Source organism: Polypterus senegalus, chromosome 14 (genome assembly GCF_016835505.1).
Source record: "Polypterus senegalus isolate Bchr_013 chromosome 14, ASM1683550v1, whole genome shotgun sequence".
Taxonomy (NCBI): Eukaryota; Metazoa; Chordata; class Cladistia; order Polypteriformes; family Polypteridae; genus Polypterus; species Polypterus senegalus.
In genome coordinates this window covers 42,186,447-42,202,725 of record NC_053167.1, presented here as the reverse complement: position 1 = coordinate 42,202,725, position 16,279 = coordinate 42,186,447, and the positions used below count along the sequence as shown (strand labels likewise).

The 16,279-nt window shown below is 37.1% G+C and overlaps 1 protein-coding gene across 7 annotated transcripts in view; it reads right to left on the bottom strand.

The window, feature by feature from the left end:
* The window catches only part of rgs19 (regulator of G protein signaling 19), a 135,841-nt gene that overhangs the window by 38,608 nt on the left and 80,954 nt on the right, over window positions 1–16,279 (bottom strand). For 3 of the 7 annotated variants that reach the window (XM_039734739.1, XM_039734740.1, XM_039734744.1), the window contains one exon: window positions 12,970–13,154. In XM_039734739.1, the coding sequence (XP_039590673.1) occupies window positions 12,970–13,154 (185 nt within the window). Of the gene's footprint in view, window positions 1–12,969; window positions 13,155–13,254; window positions 13,363–16,279 lie in introns of those variants that run through there. The other 4 variants (XM_039734741.1, XM_039734742.1, XM_039734745.1 and 1 more) reach the window with 2 other exon arrangements.

Sequence of the window (16,279 nt, the reverse complement as noted above, 5' to 3'; positions counted from 1 at the left end):
CAGAAGGCAGATAGTCTAGACTATTCACACAGATACTCCTATTTACGCTTACTTTGTCGCCAATTCAGCTCACTTCTGTTTATTTTTATATAGTGCTCTTCCCTAAGTGCAGGAGCTGGGAGAAGTTCTATGGTAAAATGCAAATAAAAACTTTACAAATTATTAAATACAAACTTTACAATCTATCAATTAACCTAACATAAAATTTTCTGGAACAGAAAAATAGTAACCCAGAGAGAAAACCCACACAGACGCAGAAAAGGCATTTTCCAAAGAGACAGCACCTTGGATTTGAACCCAGGGCTCTGAAGCTTTGAGGAAGCAGCACTACTGTTAATACAAGTAAGCATGTATTTTTTAACCCACTTAATCTAATTCAGGACTGTAGGGGCCTTAGCCCATCCTAGCAACATCAGGGCCAAAGCAAGAAACAGTCATAAATAAGTATGGCATCAATCCATGACAGGGACACTGTTTCTAATACTCATATATGCTCTGGAGACATTACCAGATATTCAGCCAAAAACACATTATTTTACTAATGCTGTACAATTTATAACTATAGGGGGATTGTGATACACACTTGTCCCAAAATGATGGCTGTTTCTTTGCAAATGTTTGTGTCATTTGAAATGAGTGAATGATAATGAATGACATACGCTGCCTAGAACATTTAGCCTACCAGCCATTCTACCATTTGGAGCTTGGGCATTTAGACATTTACAGAGCATAGCCCTTTATTATGTACTCACTTTATAATAGGTGGGGATTAAATGTAGAAATTTGTCTGATTTTTAAATATTTTTATTTTTCTGCTTTATTTGCTCTTATTTTTTAGTTACTGCCCACAGGAGAACTAACAAATTTTAGGGATCTTGTAAAGCATTGTCATTTGATAACACCCTTCACATCTGACACCATTCATTCTGACACTTTATGCAGCTCCATACCATAGTTCTAAATGAAACTTAAAGAATCCTGTTATTTTTCAATGCTTTTGCTTATGTGATATGTGCCAATTTAGTTTTAAATCAAAAACCGCAACATGAGCAGTAGTTCCTGTTTGCAAAACATGCTCTTTCTACTGTTCTTGCTTGACAGATACACTCTTCCTCTGCAAAAAGGCATGGCCCTGAAATCCACCCCTCAACTTCCTTAAAGAAGTCTTGCAACAATGATGGACTACATTTTTGTTTTATATTCCTGAAAGTAAGCTGTATTTGCAAATCGAACATAAAGCATTTGAGTTTTTTGAGCATTTATATATAGAATGTAAAAATGAGGATATACTGCTTAGCACGAATTGAAAATATGATTAAATCACATTCTGAAATAGTTGGTCTTGGTAGATCAGACTCTGTACTTTTCATGTTAAATGCAGGCAATTGCTTCCAAATGTTTCAACTAGATTATGTTTTAGCATTTTTTAAATATCTAGCTGCAGCCATGTTGTTTGGCCATTTCTTTTCACAAATTGAAACTCCTAATTTCTGTAAAAGATTTAGAACTCCTCAAAATTCATACTGAGCTACATCCGGCAGCACTCTTTGCTCCACATATTGTTTATACTTCTGCTTAGTTGCTTAGGATAGCATTTCCACTTTAGGCAACCACTGATATGATCGATGAATTTAGTGAAGCTAGCCACTATCACTGCACCAACATCCTGCGACCACTGTTGGTTCCCAGCTTCAAACCTGCTGCAAGGTCAGTATCACACTATGACTCCATTTACACTCTCATTTCAAAATGGTTGCACAACGCATTTGCCTAAACAGATGTGTCATAACACATTAAATGAACACACTGAAATGTTTACATAAAAATTGTAGTCAAAGTACCTCTTGGGTAAGTAGTGTACAACATAAGACATATTGCTATGACTTGAATCCCCAAATTGATTCAAGAAGCATATTCCCAGATTTAAAGGCCTCTTTTTTGTATGTTAGAAAGTAATCGTCATTAGCACAAACTGCAGTGGCATCATCATGTCACTACAGTCTCTCATTTTAACATGCTGAATAGGAAGAATGCTCTCATCTGCATGCTCAACAGAGCCAACTCTCACTTGGACAAAGCCAGTACCATAGTCAGGATAATGTGCTTTGGCTTTTCCTGTGCTTTTAACACTATTCTGTCACACTGACTGGAGAAAGAAGCTCAAGGCTTTGAATCTTGGTGCCCATACAATCACCTGGATCATTGACTACCTGACTAACAGACAGACAACAGTTTGTGAGGCTGAAGGACTGTGTGTCAGAAATTGTAGTATGCAATATTGGAGCACCTCGGGAAAATATCCTGTCTCCCTTCATGTATACCCTTGACTCATCAGACTTCCAGCACAATAAAAGCATTTACCAATTACAGAAATTTTCAGATGACTCGTCTATCATAAGCTGCATTAATAATGGAGACGAGTCAGAGTACAGGAAGGTTGTGGAGGACTTTGTCTTGTGGTGCTGGGACAACAACCTGCAATTCAGTTTCAGCAAGACAAAAGTCTTCCACATGCCAAAAAGCCTCTGAGACCAGTCACCATTCAGGACGAGAATATGGAAGTGGTGAAGAGCTACAAGTAACTGGGGGTTCACAGAAACAACAAACTGGACTGGTCAGACAACACACTGGCACTGTACAAGAAGGGCCAGAGCAGATTGTACTCGCTAAGGAGACTCAGGTCTCCTTGATGTGTACAGCAAGCTGCTGGAAATATTCTACCAGTCCATAGTAGCCTGTCACCTGAGGAGCAACCTTAGCTCAAAAGAAGCACAATGCCTGAACAAACTTAACAGGAAAGCCTGCTCCATCACAGGGCGAACCCTGGAAACACTGGATGCTGTTGTGGAAATAAGGATTGGATGCCATCATCAAAAATTCCTCCCTTCCATCCTCTCCAGGGAGCACTTTTAGGCAAAGGCTCATTCCACCACAGTGGGCTAAGAAGCACCCCCTGGGGTCTTTTCTGTCCAGTGCTATCATATAATTCAATGCTTCCACCTGATTTGCTTGTTAAGTTTATTTTTATTTATTTGCTTATCAATTGATTGAGTGATGGATTGATTGGCTGTATTTATTTTTCCTGTGAGTCTGCAACTTTGTTTTTTATGTTTCTACTGCTTTATGCATCTGAATTTCCCCATGGGATTAATAAAGTGTATCTAATCTAATCTAAGAAATGGCATAAATATCACTGAAGAGTCTGAAGCCAGTCAGTCTCTGGTCAGCAATTATCTCAGGATGACACCACCTCTAAACTGGTTGTCATCCATGAGGAAGCAGTAACGGGACTCAAATTTGGGGCCTTTGGAATCAACTATTTAAGACAATGGTGTTAAAGGAGAACTCCTTTGGCTTGACTCCAATTCAGGCTTCTGTTTGTGAGGGTGTCTCTAATGCTATAGAACAGCGATTCTCAAACTTTTTCTCCTTGTGAACCCCTTCAAAAAACCGGAATAAATTATCGAACCCCCTGTGTAGTCATTACGATAGGTTTATCCTTGTATGTTTTGTTTCAATGTGTCTACGAAGAAGTGATGGTTTTAAACTGCTGTTGGCCAGGACTTCATTACAAATTACACAAAGCAGTTTAGGTTCTGACTCATCCCCGGTAAAATAAAAACCCATTCGTAAATAGTCGCTGTCATATTTTCGTTTCTTCTCTTTTGTCTTACTGTGTTTGCCCATTTTTTTCTTGCTTTCATTCTGCAGAGACGGTAGCTCACTACAACTTTCAGTATTGTCACCTTGTGTTGGTACCAAATCAGGGACTGAAGTAGAAGAAGAAGCAATTGATTGCTTGTCCAGCTTTTTGTCAGACTTGATTCAACTACCCGTTTTTAACCATTGATCCATAATAAAATTACAGAGTAATAATTATTTACTTTCACGTTCGACATGCGCACATTTAAGTAAAAAGTCTTTATCGTAATTTATTTACACACACTATGCACTAACAATTTATCTTATTATATAGTTTTAGTTAAAGAAGGCTGCTGTCCCATTCATTGACATTTTATGTACATTAAGTTTTCTTCATTTTATACTGATTTTTTTTAAAAATTACTTAATTAATTGGAGATCACTGTAGGTTGAGGCATGATGGCCCAATGATCAGATCTGCTGCCGCACTACTCTAGACACATTAATTTGTTTTCAGCCTGGTCACTGTTGGAGTCTGGATTTTTTTTTTCAAAATTCCAAAGATGTACATGTTCAGTTAATTGGCATTTAGTGTGACCATTTATGTGAGTATGTCAAATAATGGACTGATGACTACTCTAATAATGATTCCTTACTTGGACCTATTGAGGTTAGCTATTACTTTCTGCAACATAGTGATGGAAAAAATATTCATGTTAAAACGGTTTGGAGATAACTATTGGTAGTAATTGTGTCCTATTAAAGGCTCAGATAAAATAACCACAATATCATAGTTTTTTTCTTTGGTGTTGGTACCACCATTTATGCCCTTAATTCATCTAAAATAATCATTTGTGTTAATTATTTTTTCAGTTCATCTTTTCTGAGATGAATAAGCAACTGCATGGTCACCACTTTGACTCGCATAATAATATCATTGATGAAGAAATGCAGTAGTGTGACCTGCAAGAAGTTTACTTTTTTTCCGAAACAACTGGAGCTTAGAACACCTGTAGGAGAAGTGCATTCACCTTCAGGGAGACTATATTGAAAAATCCTAAAACAGCATTATGGTGTACCAATTCCTTTCCAGGTTGCTTCACTTTCCATCAAACACCCTTCATACACTATGCAACAAAAACACTAACACAGAGAATGATCACAGAAATACCCCAAAATATACACACTCAACTTATTACACGCATTTCTACACATTTTTGTTTATAGACATTAGCTACCATTAGATGATCATCCATCCATCCATTTTCTAACCTGCTGAACCCGAATACAGGGTCACGGGGGTCTGCTGGAGCCAATCCCAGCCAACACAGGGCACAAGGCAGGAACCAATCCTGGGCAGGGTGCCAACCCACCGCAGGACACACAAACACACCCACACACCCACACACCAAGCACACACTAGGGCCAATGTAGAATCGCCAATCCACCTAACCTGCATGGGAGGAAACCCACGCAGACACGGGGAGAACATGCAAACTCCACGCAGGGAGGACCCAGGAAGCGAACCCGGGTCTCCTAACTGCGAGGCAGCAGCGCTACCACTGCGCCACCGTGCCACCCTTAGATGATCATGTGAAATTAATTTAACATGCATTTTAGGAAACCTACTTAATCTAATCCAAGGTCATGGGAATCTATCCCAGCAGCACTGGGTGCAAGGCAGGATCCAAGCTGTGCCTAGCACACGAAAAGTATCCAAATTACCATCATCAAACCAAACATGCAGGGTTAACATATTTTCTTCCAACCTGATCATAAAATATCAAAGTGGTCAGAAATATAACCCACTTCTTTTGTGGTTATTGTGTAAGAGTCAGTGGATATTGATAATTGAGCTTCTTAAATATTTCCTTTACTTTATATAGCTATTAAGAGTCTGTTGTTTTACTAAATAAAATGCTAAAACCTGAAAATTATTCAAGTCACAAAAAAGATTTTTTCTTGATACATACTGTAAAATTAAATATTTTTAAAACAGATAACTAGCACACACATTGTCACTCCTTAAATTTCTGCATTTTTATTCATACTTTAAATTTTGAAATATCAAAACAAGGAAACATACTCAGCAGCCTTTCAGTTGATTTATTGTGAAATGTATTTGTTTATGAATATGGAAACATCTTAATCTAGCTTGCATATCCTCAACCTAATAATGACATTTAGTATTAATGAAATTAGAATTACAATGGTGTTAGTAAGACGCCATGTTAGCAAGCATCTGCGAACAGAAAAAATGAGCAAATGTTATTTGCAAGCTGAAAAATGAATAAGTAAGTGAATACGTGTGTAACTGTTATGCTCGTAAAAGGTATGTACCTGAAAAATAAAACTCAGGTAAGATGTACCAGTGAGAAAGCGTAAAAATGTCAAGGAATCTGAAAGGATTGACATACTAGAACAGGAAAAGGAGTGAAAGGTGGTCATTAGGGACGCTAAAAGAAGACACTAAAAAGCTAGTCAGACATTCAGGGGTTGTTAGAAATGTGATCAGGTTTTCAAAATAAGTTTTACTTGTTCTGTAATTACTGTGTTTGTTATGTATAACTGATAAAAAGAAAGACTAATAAAATAAGGTATATTAGCCAATTAGAAATGAAGAAAAACAAAATAAGAAAAATCTAATTCATGTACAAGAAAGAACAAAACCACTCTCTGAGTGGGAGGTAAAAATGAAATGGGAAGTGAGTTTTGGATTAAGGAAGTAAAGCATATTGCATTTACCAAGGAAACAACAGATGATGAAAGATGCTGTCTTCATGTATATACCCAATGCACTGGGTAATTCCAAATGTATTGGACAACTGGAATTGGTTTGGAAATTCCAGAGAAAGAAAAGCATGCAGTGTCTTGATAGTCATTGTACAAAAGCAATGTTGGCTTTTAATTACACTATCAATTAAACTGTTTTATTCAGAAGCGTTTTAAAAATAAAAAAATATTAGTACTACGTCATGCAAAATGGGCTGTTTACCTGTTTGCAAAGATTTTAACTTTTTAATTTTCTTCGTTCTACTATTCTGGTATTTGTGTCAATCAATAAGTCAATCCACATTTTATATAGTACCTTTCATAATGGGCTTTATCACATGCATTGCATGTTTCTTTGAACCCAAAATGGTAATCTGTGAAGCCCATAGCTACTTGACATCCATAAGGACGAATCCTGTCGAATTTATATGCTGAAATTGTCAAAGACTAAAAGATTTCAAAAAACTGAAAACCAATTATGAAGATAAAATACAATTCAAACAATAAAAAACATCCTTTAATCAATGTCAAAGTGATCCAAGTTATCATGAACCAGAAGAACATAGTATAGAAAGCTATATTTTTGCAGATTATCTTTTTATACAGTTTAATTCTATAATTTCATGAATATTCTTTTTTTCCTTACACAAGATTCACCGTCTAGGCATAAGAAAATGTATATTATTAGTATTTATTTATCTAACACATTTACTAAAGAGAGAGATTTACTATAGATACTACAATAGAATATAATTCTGATATTTGTGTCACAATTTGGTATCCTGTGGAAAAGTTGCATAGTGTTGTTGCCTCATAGCTGCAGCAACCTACAGTTAAACTCTATTCCCTGGCACTGTCTGTGTAGAGTTTTGCACGTTCTGCCCGCTTCTGTGTTGGTCTTCTGTCCACTTTCCCAAAGACATAGGTGATAAGTTAATTGGCAGTTCTTAACTGGCCACACATGGGTATGTGTCTGAGTTGGCCTTATGATGGACTACCCAGTATTGCCCTGTGGCCCTGAATTGGAGTTAGAGAATGTTTTGTTACATGGAGGGCAACAAATTTCAAACCATCAGGTTATCAACGTTCATCTCCTCTGTGTGATCCTGAGCAAGTCCCATGTCTTACCCAACTTTAAAAAAAAAATATGTAAATAATGTACATATTTGTAAATGCAAATGCATGTTGCCTTAGATAAAGCCAAGTTTACAAAACTAAAAGTGTTCATAAAGCTTCACAGATAGATAGATAGTACTTTATTAGTCCTAAGGGAAAAATCAGCTTTCTACAGAAGCTCAAGAAATATTAGAGCAAACATCAACAACAACCCTTCTCAGACACATGCAACGAATTAAAGAAGAAAATATCTGACTTAGTTAAACCTAGGAGAGCCTTTGCAGTAAGGCCTATACATGCATAAAGGAGTCCCAATGGTATTACTTGATACTTAATGGTGATCAGTTTTGTCTTCATTTTTTATTCTGCTACTACCTACAGCAGATCGAAACTAAGTCCCATAACTGAGCTTGACTTCTTAATCAGCTTGTTGATTCAGTGCACCTCTCATGAAGTGATGTTTCCTTGCATTGAAAATGGCACTAGTACTGATAAACATATAGAACTTGCTAAATAAATTCCATTATATTTACTACTTAAAATCAGTGACTAACAGTGCAGGAGTGGACATAGAAGTGCCACTATTTAATACCCCCACCTACTATTGTCACTTTCCAGAAATGAACAAAAGTAAATTAAGAGTTAATAGTTAAAATGCTGTTCCAGCAACGTAAAATTATTTTAGCTCACTGCATATATAAATCTGTGAAACTGCAGGTTATACTGAACAAATCCAGCTGTAATCATGCATGTTCTTTGCATAAACTTGTGATTTTCAAGAATGAAGGTGTGCTTAGCTTTGTAAAATCTGGACATTTATATATCAGAGCTAACAATCTATTCAATTAGATTTTAGTTAATTATTTGTTAATAAAGTCCCTTTAATCAAAAAAGATGTTCAAAAAACTGCAATAGTTTTGTTGCATGCTACTAGTTAGGATAATGTTAATACAATGATGACACAGTCACTTTTAATTCCATTGTTAACATTTTACATGGGTATTACATCCATCCATTCATGAATTTTCTGAATCTGCCTTTACATTACAGATTTATAGAGACCTGGAGTCTTTGATGGAAACAGTGGGTGAAAGAAAACAGTGCTAGACCAGAGGCAGATCACTGCATGGATGCATATTACATCAACATACTTAACAATCTGCAACCTGCTTTGCCCTGGCAGCATTGGGCACAAGCCAGAAGCCAACCATGGAGCACCCACACTGGAATATACAGTATAGAGAAAAATGCACACACATATTGGGAGGACATGCAGACTTCATGAAGACATCGTAAGACTTGAAGTTAAAATGCTAAATCTGTGAGACAGAAGAGCTTCCCAGTGCTTCACTATGCTGGCCATTACATCAACATTATAAATACAATGCAAAAAAGAACCCTTATACTTATGTGCATGTCAGCTCGTTTTAGCCACCAACACTTTACCAAAGCACAATAAAAAAAAACTTTATTTTTTAATTTAAACTCTAACAAAAGTATATATTGTATACTTTACAATTTGTTCATCTTAATATGCTGTAGCAGTTTTGTTTTCTGATGTCCACTTGCATCTAAGCAATAGAATTACAGCTCACACCTGACATTGAATTGAAAATAATTTAACAAGTATAGCACATTTCAAGTCTTTTGCTTTCTGTGCAGTTACTTACAGCATATCTTATGGGCCCTTAATGAAGTGGAGGTTGACAGGAAGTCAAAACTGACAACTTATTGGACATGAAGTAAATTGGCCACTTAAAAAACCAGCCCAGGTCAGATGCATCTTTGTTTGTTCTCAACTGTGGGATTTATCTATAGTATTAGATTTCATTAAAGGAGCGACTTTTCTTTACTCTTTAATCAGACAGACAGCACAACTGGTCCACCTCAGTATTGAAAAAGAACTTAGGAAATTGATTGACAAAATATGCTAACCATTTTTAAGGTAAAAACGCATTAAAAAAATATAACCTGCAGCATTTATTAAAAACACAGCTACTTAAAAAAATAACTTTCTGATTCTGTTGTTTTAGGCCAAAACTGGTGTGTTATTTTACTTGCACAGTACAAAGAGGTGAAGTTATAGAAATCTATTTTATATTTGGAATGAGCATGACAACATTTTTACTCTAATAGCAGAGCAAATACAAACTGTGAAAATATTTTATTTGGTTCAGTGGTGGTGGTGGTGACTGAGTTCTAACTTTTAATGCATTTGTGTAGTTTGTGTTCATACTGACTCTATGCCACTTGTGCCTCTGTCTCAAATGTTCATTTTTATAAACTGATATTTCCTATGTAATTAGAATAGCATTCCCTCCATACAGGATAGAAGGAATGTTTTTTTATTCTAAAAATCTTTCGATATATTTTTTAAGATAATTTACTCAAAGAAAAGATAAAATATTGGTATTTATTTGCTCTACATCCATTGAAATCAAATAAAGGCAGTCACATTTTTTTGACTGATGCTTGTTTAGTTTCAGTAGGACATTTTTTTACATCAATGAAGCTTTTTCAATCCAGATATTCGTTTGACGGAAATGAAAATTATCAACCTACAGAGGGCTGAATTCAAAGTCACTCTGAAAATCAAAATGAAAAAATGATGCAGCAGGCTTGTCCATTTTGCCGAAATTTCATTGCAGCAACTCAAAATCATACTCAGTAGTTTGTATGGCCCCCACGTGCTTGTATTGCCTTGGATTTAGGTCAGCCGAGCATGGGGGCCAGTCAATTCCTTCATCCTCCAGGAACTGCCTGCATATTCTTGCCACATGAGGCCGGGCATTGTCATGCACCAGGAGGAACCCAGAACCCACTGCACCAGCATAGGGTCTGACAATGTCTGTCCAAGTATTTCATCCTGATACCTAGTGGCACTCAAGGTGCCGTTGTCTAGCCTGTAGAGGTCTGTGTGTCCATCCATGGATATGACTCCCCAGACAATCACTGGCCCACCAACAAACTGGTCATACTAAATGATGTTACAGGCAGCATTATTTTCTCCACGGCTTCTCCAGACCCTTTCACGTGTGTCACATGTGCTCAGGGTGAACCTGTTCTCATCTGTGAAAAGCACAGGGAGCCAATGGTGGACCTGACAATTCTGGTATTCTGTGGCAAATACCAATCAAGCTCCACAGTGCTGGGCAGTGAGCACAGTACCCACTAGAGGACATCAGGCCTTCAGGCCACCCTCATGTCAAGTCTGTTTCTGATTGTTTGGTCAGAGACATTCACACCAGTGGCCTGCTGGAGGTCATTTTGTAGGCTCTGGCAGTGCTCATCCTGTTCCTCCTTGCCCAAAGGAGCAGATACTGGTCCTGCTGATGGGTTAAGGACCTTCTACAGCCTTGTCCAGCTCTCCTAGAGTAACTGCCTGTCTCCTGGAATCTCCTCCACACCCTTGAGACTGTGATGGGAGACACAGCAAACCTTCTGGCAATGGCACATATTGATGTGCCATCCTGGAGAAGTTGGACTACCTGTGCCACCTCTGTAGGGTCCAGGTATCGCCTCATGCTACCAGTAGTGACACTGACTGTAGCCAAATGCAAAACTAGTGAAGAAACAGTCAGAAAAGATGAGGAGGGAAAAATGTCAGTGGCCTCCACCTGTTAAACCATTCCTGTTTTGGGGGGTGTCTTATTGTTGCCCCTCTAGTGCACCTGTTGTTGACATCACAGGATGTTGTGCAGTGCAGTATTTAAAATCAGACTTTTAATTATAATTTCTTTGATGTTCAGCCAATGCATGTATTAAATCAATGTATCTGAACCGATATAAATATCTGAACCAAGTTATACTATTTATGCTCTAATCTTTTTTTCCTGAATGGCTTGTCATAGATATTTTGCAATGCCATATTGAGTGCCAACATTTTCTGTTATTCAACACTGTGGTTCCCAAAGTGATTTCACCCAGAAAGCTTTTGAGATGCACCAAATGTAATGTTGCGCATTGTTTAAGTATCTGAGATCTGGATATTGAATTTTTTTTTTTTTTTGGGAGGTATAATTCTAGAAACAAAAGACTTAACTTTTCTTTAAGGATTTTGAGGATTTGTTTGAAAAGATCATTTTGTGTTTCTGGTTATACAGTTGGCATGTTTCTTTATTATGTCTTTTCTCTCTGTCCTCATCATTAAAAAGTGCTTGTGTACTCTGCAAACGGAATGGTGATAGTAAATAGAAAATATATTCATGTAATAAGGAAATTACAGGAAGACTTTAATAATAAAAATAATTTAACAGTGATAAAACACATTTGTTTTTCCACATATTCCCAAAGCACTATAAGGAAATACAAATATAACTTAAGCAGCAAATACTCACTTAGCAGCCACTTACAAAAAGATCCTTTACTTTTAAAACTCATCTACAGGGTGGAGCTCAAGATGTCTCAGTGGCGTTTTCAATAATATCACATTTAAATCTGTTTGTTTAGTTGCACGGCTTGCCTCCCATTCCATATATACTATATACAATTGTTATTTCATGTCTGAACATTCTGGACTGAAGTCCTCAGGTTTTCAAGTCCACTGTTACTCTTTATAGAATATTTGGACCAACATGATTTTTTATACCAGACATTTCCATTTCCAGTGCATCTGAAACTGTTAATTATTTTTGGTAAATTTTTGCTAATGATTCGAATGTTCCTGTTATTTTCAGAGACTGCTAATTTGCAGTCCAAGTTTTTACAAAAATGTAAGACATTTTTAAATAATCTGGGTTATTTTTTGTCACAGTGGTGGCACATTTAAAAAAGGCTCTTAAATATTTCTTGAACAATTTTTTTAGCATTGACTAGTCATATTTTTATTAGGCTCAATTTGTGAAAAAACATTGTGGTCCACGCTTTCATTATCTGAGGTATTTGGTTTAAGATGAATTTGTAATAAGTTAAAGTGAAATTGGAATGCCAATCTACTGTATGTATGATATATGTATGTGTGATATTTTAATTGGAAACTACATGTAGAAATGTACACATTTCACTTTCACTCATCATTTTTGATTGTGATTAGAAACAGATAGATGCTGAGTATACTGAGACTGTATATATTTTACATATGCTATTCACTTAACCTAAAAGTAGGAGTGCTTTTTTATACTTGTCTTTTTTTGTTTCTTTTACTGCAGCTTAGAAGCCTGTAGACTACTCATTTGGTTAGTGCGACCCAGTAAGAATCACAAAAATCAGAATTTTCCCAGTGCTTTGTGACAAGCCACAGATAACCCCGCCTCTAACCCCATAAATCAAAAGAGGAAGTGCTAAAGGCTTAAACACTTGAAGCTCCACCCTTCAAAACCAAAAAAAAAAACAAGCATTAAGCATATGAATCACAAGCGTTTACTACAGTAAATGTATTTTAGCAATACAGCATCATGCAAATTATAAAAATGTATAAAGCAATCTCACAGGTATATTTACCTGCTACAAATCTGTCGTATTTCATACCAAATAGATTGTATGACGTACCATGAACAGCTGCAGCAGCAACACCAGCAGAAGCAGCATGTATTTGGTCGGTGGTTGCCAGCCTGTTGTGCTCTGCTTGGGGAAGTCTCATTCTGCGACATCGGAGGCTGTCTCTCTGCCGGTACAGGGCCTGTATACTGAACAAAGTGGGAAAGAAAATCACATTCAACAGTGCGCAGCAAAAGCCACCAAGTGACTGAAAAGACAGGAAAAAAATATACACTGTTGCATGCTCACCCGCCTGAGCGCTCTCTGGGAAGTCACTTAACTTTCCAAACTGCTTTGGATTGCATTACTACTACCATCAGAAAAGACAGGAAGGTTAGCTTATGTGTGACTGGAAGAGAAATTGCTAAATGTTTAGGCAATAGTGCCTTCTGTGTGATACAGGAAACAATGCAAGACTACACTCAGCCCAAAAAGAATAAAAGAAGGTGAGAATGTCAGGGGTGGCTGATTGAAAACACCCATACATTTCTTTAATTTTAATGCCTAAAACTAGAATAAAAGGTGTTTATATATTATTAATGCTATTATAAATGTAACAGTAAAGGTTTATTGTAGACAATTCTTTAACTCTGCTGCTTAGCTTGGACAATGCTATGCACATTTTTTTGATATTTAGAAATATATTTGAAAGTAAGGTTGAAGAGTTTTACAGAGTGTAGCAGTGAGATACAGATCTGGTTCCAGTGTTTATAACTCTGTCATAATTAACACTGTGTCAGCACATAAACAGAGTCTAATGTTCCAGAATTTGCTGGTTTTTGTGTAAATGCAGAATGCAGTTAAAAGAAATTCACTTTAGGTAAATTTATGATAAATTCAAAATCATGCGTAATGATCTTTTTTATTTTATAATAAGCTTCTGCTGTTATTATAGAAATGGGCAGCACGGTGGCGTTGCTGCCTCGCAGTTAGGAGACCCGGGTTCGTTTCCCGGGTCCTCCCTGCGTGGAGTTTGCATGTTCTCCCCGTGTCTGCGTGGGTTTCCTCCGGGCGCTCCGCTTTCATCCCACAGTCCAAAGACATGCAGGTTAGGTGGATTGGTGATTCTGAATTGGCCCAATGTGTGTGCTTGGTGTGTGGGTGTGTTTGTGTGTGTTCTGCGGTGGGTTGGCACCCTGCCCGTAATTGGTTCCTGCCTTGTGCCCTGTGTTGGCTAGGATTGGCTCCAGCAGACCCCCGTGACCCTGTGTTCGGATTCAGCAGGTTGGAAAATGGATGGATGGATGTTATTACACAATGAGGCCTGCTTTGCCTTTGTTCATTATAAAATATGTAAAAAAAAGAAAGAGCTGTAGTTTTAGTGTTCTGATTTAAAGCCTAATAATTCATATACATGTGTAACAATCTCAAGCCCACCTAGTCCAGTTCAGGGTTGTGAAGAACTAGCAGCATGGGGCATAAACCTTGGATAGATCTATCACAGAGACCCCTTGAGCAGCCATGCTAAATAGTTACATAAATGTGTGCACTGTTTAGAGTAATAGGCACATCCTTCACACACACATATATTCATTCTATCTACATAATCTCAAAAGAAATGTTCACTGTTACACAATTACCAGCTTCAAATCTGTACAGTCCTGTATGAAATTTATTAATAGAAAAGGAATGTTCCCGCATACCAAGATTTTATATTTTCTTGTGCTGCAATCTGTAAATTGCTTGGATTGAAATGGCCTTGTTTTATCCTGATCCAGAGCACACAACAAACAATATAAATGCAATGAAACCATTTTATTTAAAAAAAAACGTTTAAATAGCAAAACTGAAATTTCTTAATTTATTAAGCTTACTCCACCTTATGCCAGCACCTGGTGGAAGTAAAAGTGTCAGCAACTACAGCTACCAGTCTTTTGGAGTAGCTTTGTACAAGGCCGGTACACCTGGATTTTGGGATCTTCCCCTACTCCTCTTTGCAGATCTGTTCAAGCTGGGAGAAGCAAGCTGGTTTTCACTGATGCCATTCCAAAGATTTTCAATTGAATTTAGGGCAGGACTTTGACTTGACCACTACGGAAAATCCACTTTCTTCTTTGCAAGCCATTCCATGGTAGCTCTGGCCTTATGCTTTAGGTTCTTTTGGAATTTGAAACATGCACACATCCAAAGGGCTACTTACTCTATAATGACCTAAACCAAAAGGGGGCATGGCACTACCTAACTTTCAATTTTATCACTACATGGCAAATATGCAAGCTCTAAAGACCTGAACATTGACACAAATTGATGAATATACACACAAGCCTGGTCAGCAATAGAAAGAAAGTCTTGCTGTATTTCTTTATATGCCCTATTTTGTGGCCCAGTAAATACAAATTATCATTAATGTACTGGTAACCCAATTGTCCATTATTCACTCAGAATATGGAACCAATGTAGGAAGCACTTTTAATGTGAGAAGCTCTTATCTGTTGTATCTTTACATGATGATCACCTTTTTCTACCCTCATCAACCTACACAGTATTTAATGTTTGGAAAATGTCCTGGATTAGAACACTTAAGAGATTTGTATGTAGATAATGTTTAACATCTTATGAAGAATTATGCATCAAATTTAACTTCCCATCTACACAATTTTTCCACTACTTTCAAATGAGAAACTTTGCTAAAAGGAACCTGCCCAATTTTTCTCACGTCCAACCCATTTCTAATCCAGAGGCACTATTGATCAGACTTGAAGACTCAGACAGCATCTCAACAATATATAAAAGCATTTTAAACTCCCTTTCTTTCAAAGATCATAGGGTATAATAGGGAAAGGATCTTTCACTTAACATCTCTGAAAAGGAGTGGAAGGCAGCCATTTCATAGAATACGCTCCAGCTTTACATGCACAAACCATTCAATAATCCAACTTAAAGTCTTTTATCGAGCACATTTATCTCATTTAAAATTATCCAAAATGTATCCAGGGCAGAATTCAACATGTCACTGTTGCGGTTTAGCTCAAGCCTCACTGGTCCCCATGTTTTGACCGTGTACCAAATTAACATCATTCTGGACAAAAATCCTTGAATGCCTATAAGACAGTCTTGATATCACAATCACTCCTACCCATTCACTTCTGTGTTTGGTGTACTTCTAGATGGGCTTAAAGTATCTATCTATCTATCTATGTGTAGAAGGACAAATTGATTGTAATTAATTATGCCACACTCCTAGCATGTAGACTTATCTTGCTCAACTGAAGAATCCCAGCCCACCTGTTATGAGTCAGTGGGTAACCAATGTTCTATATATAAATTGGAATTG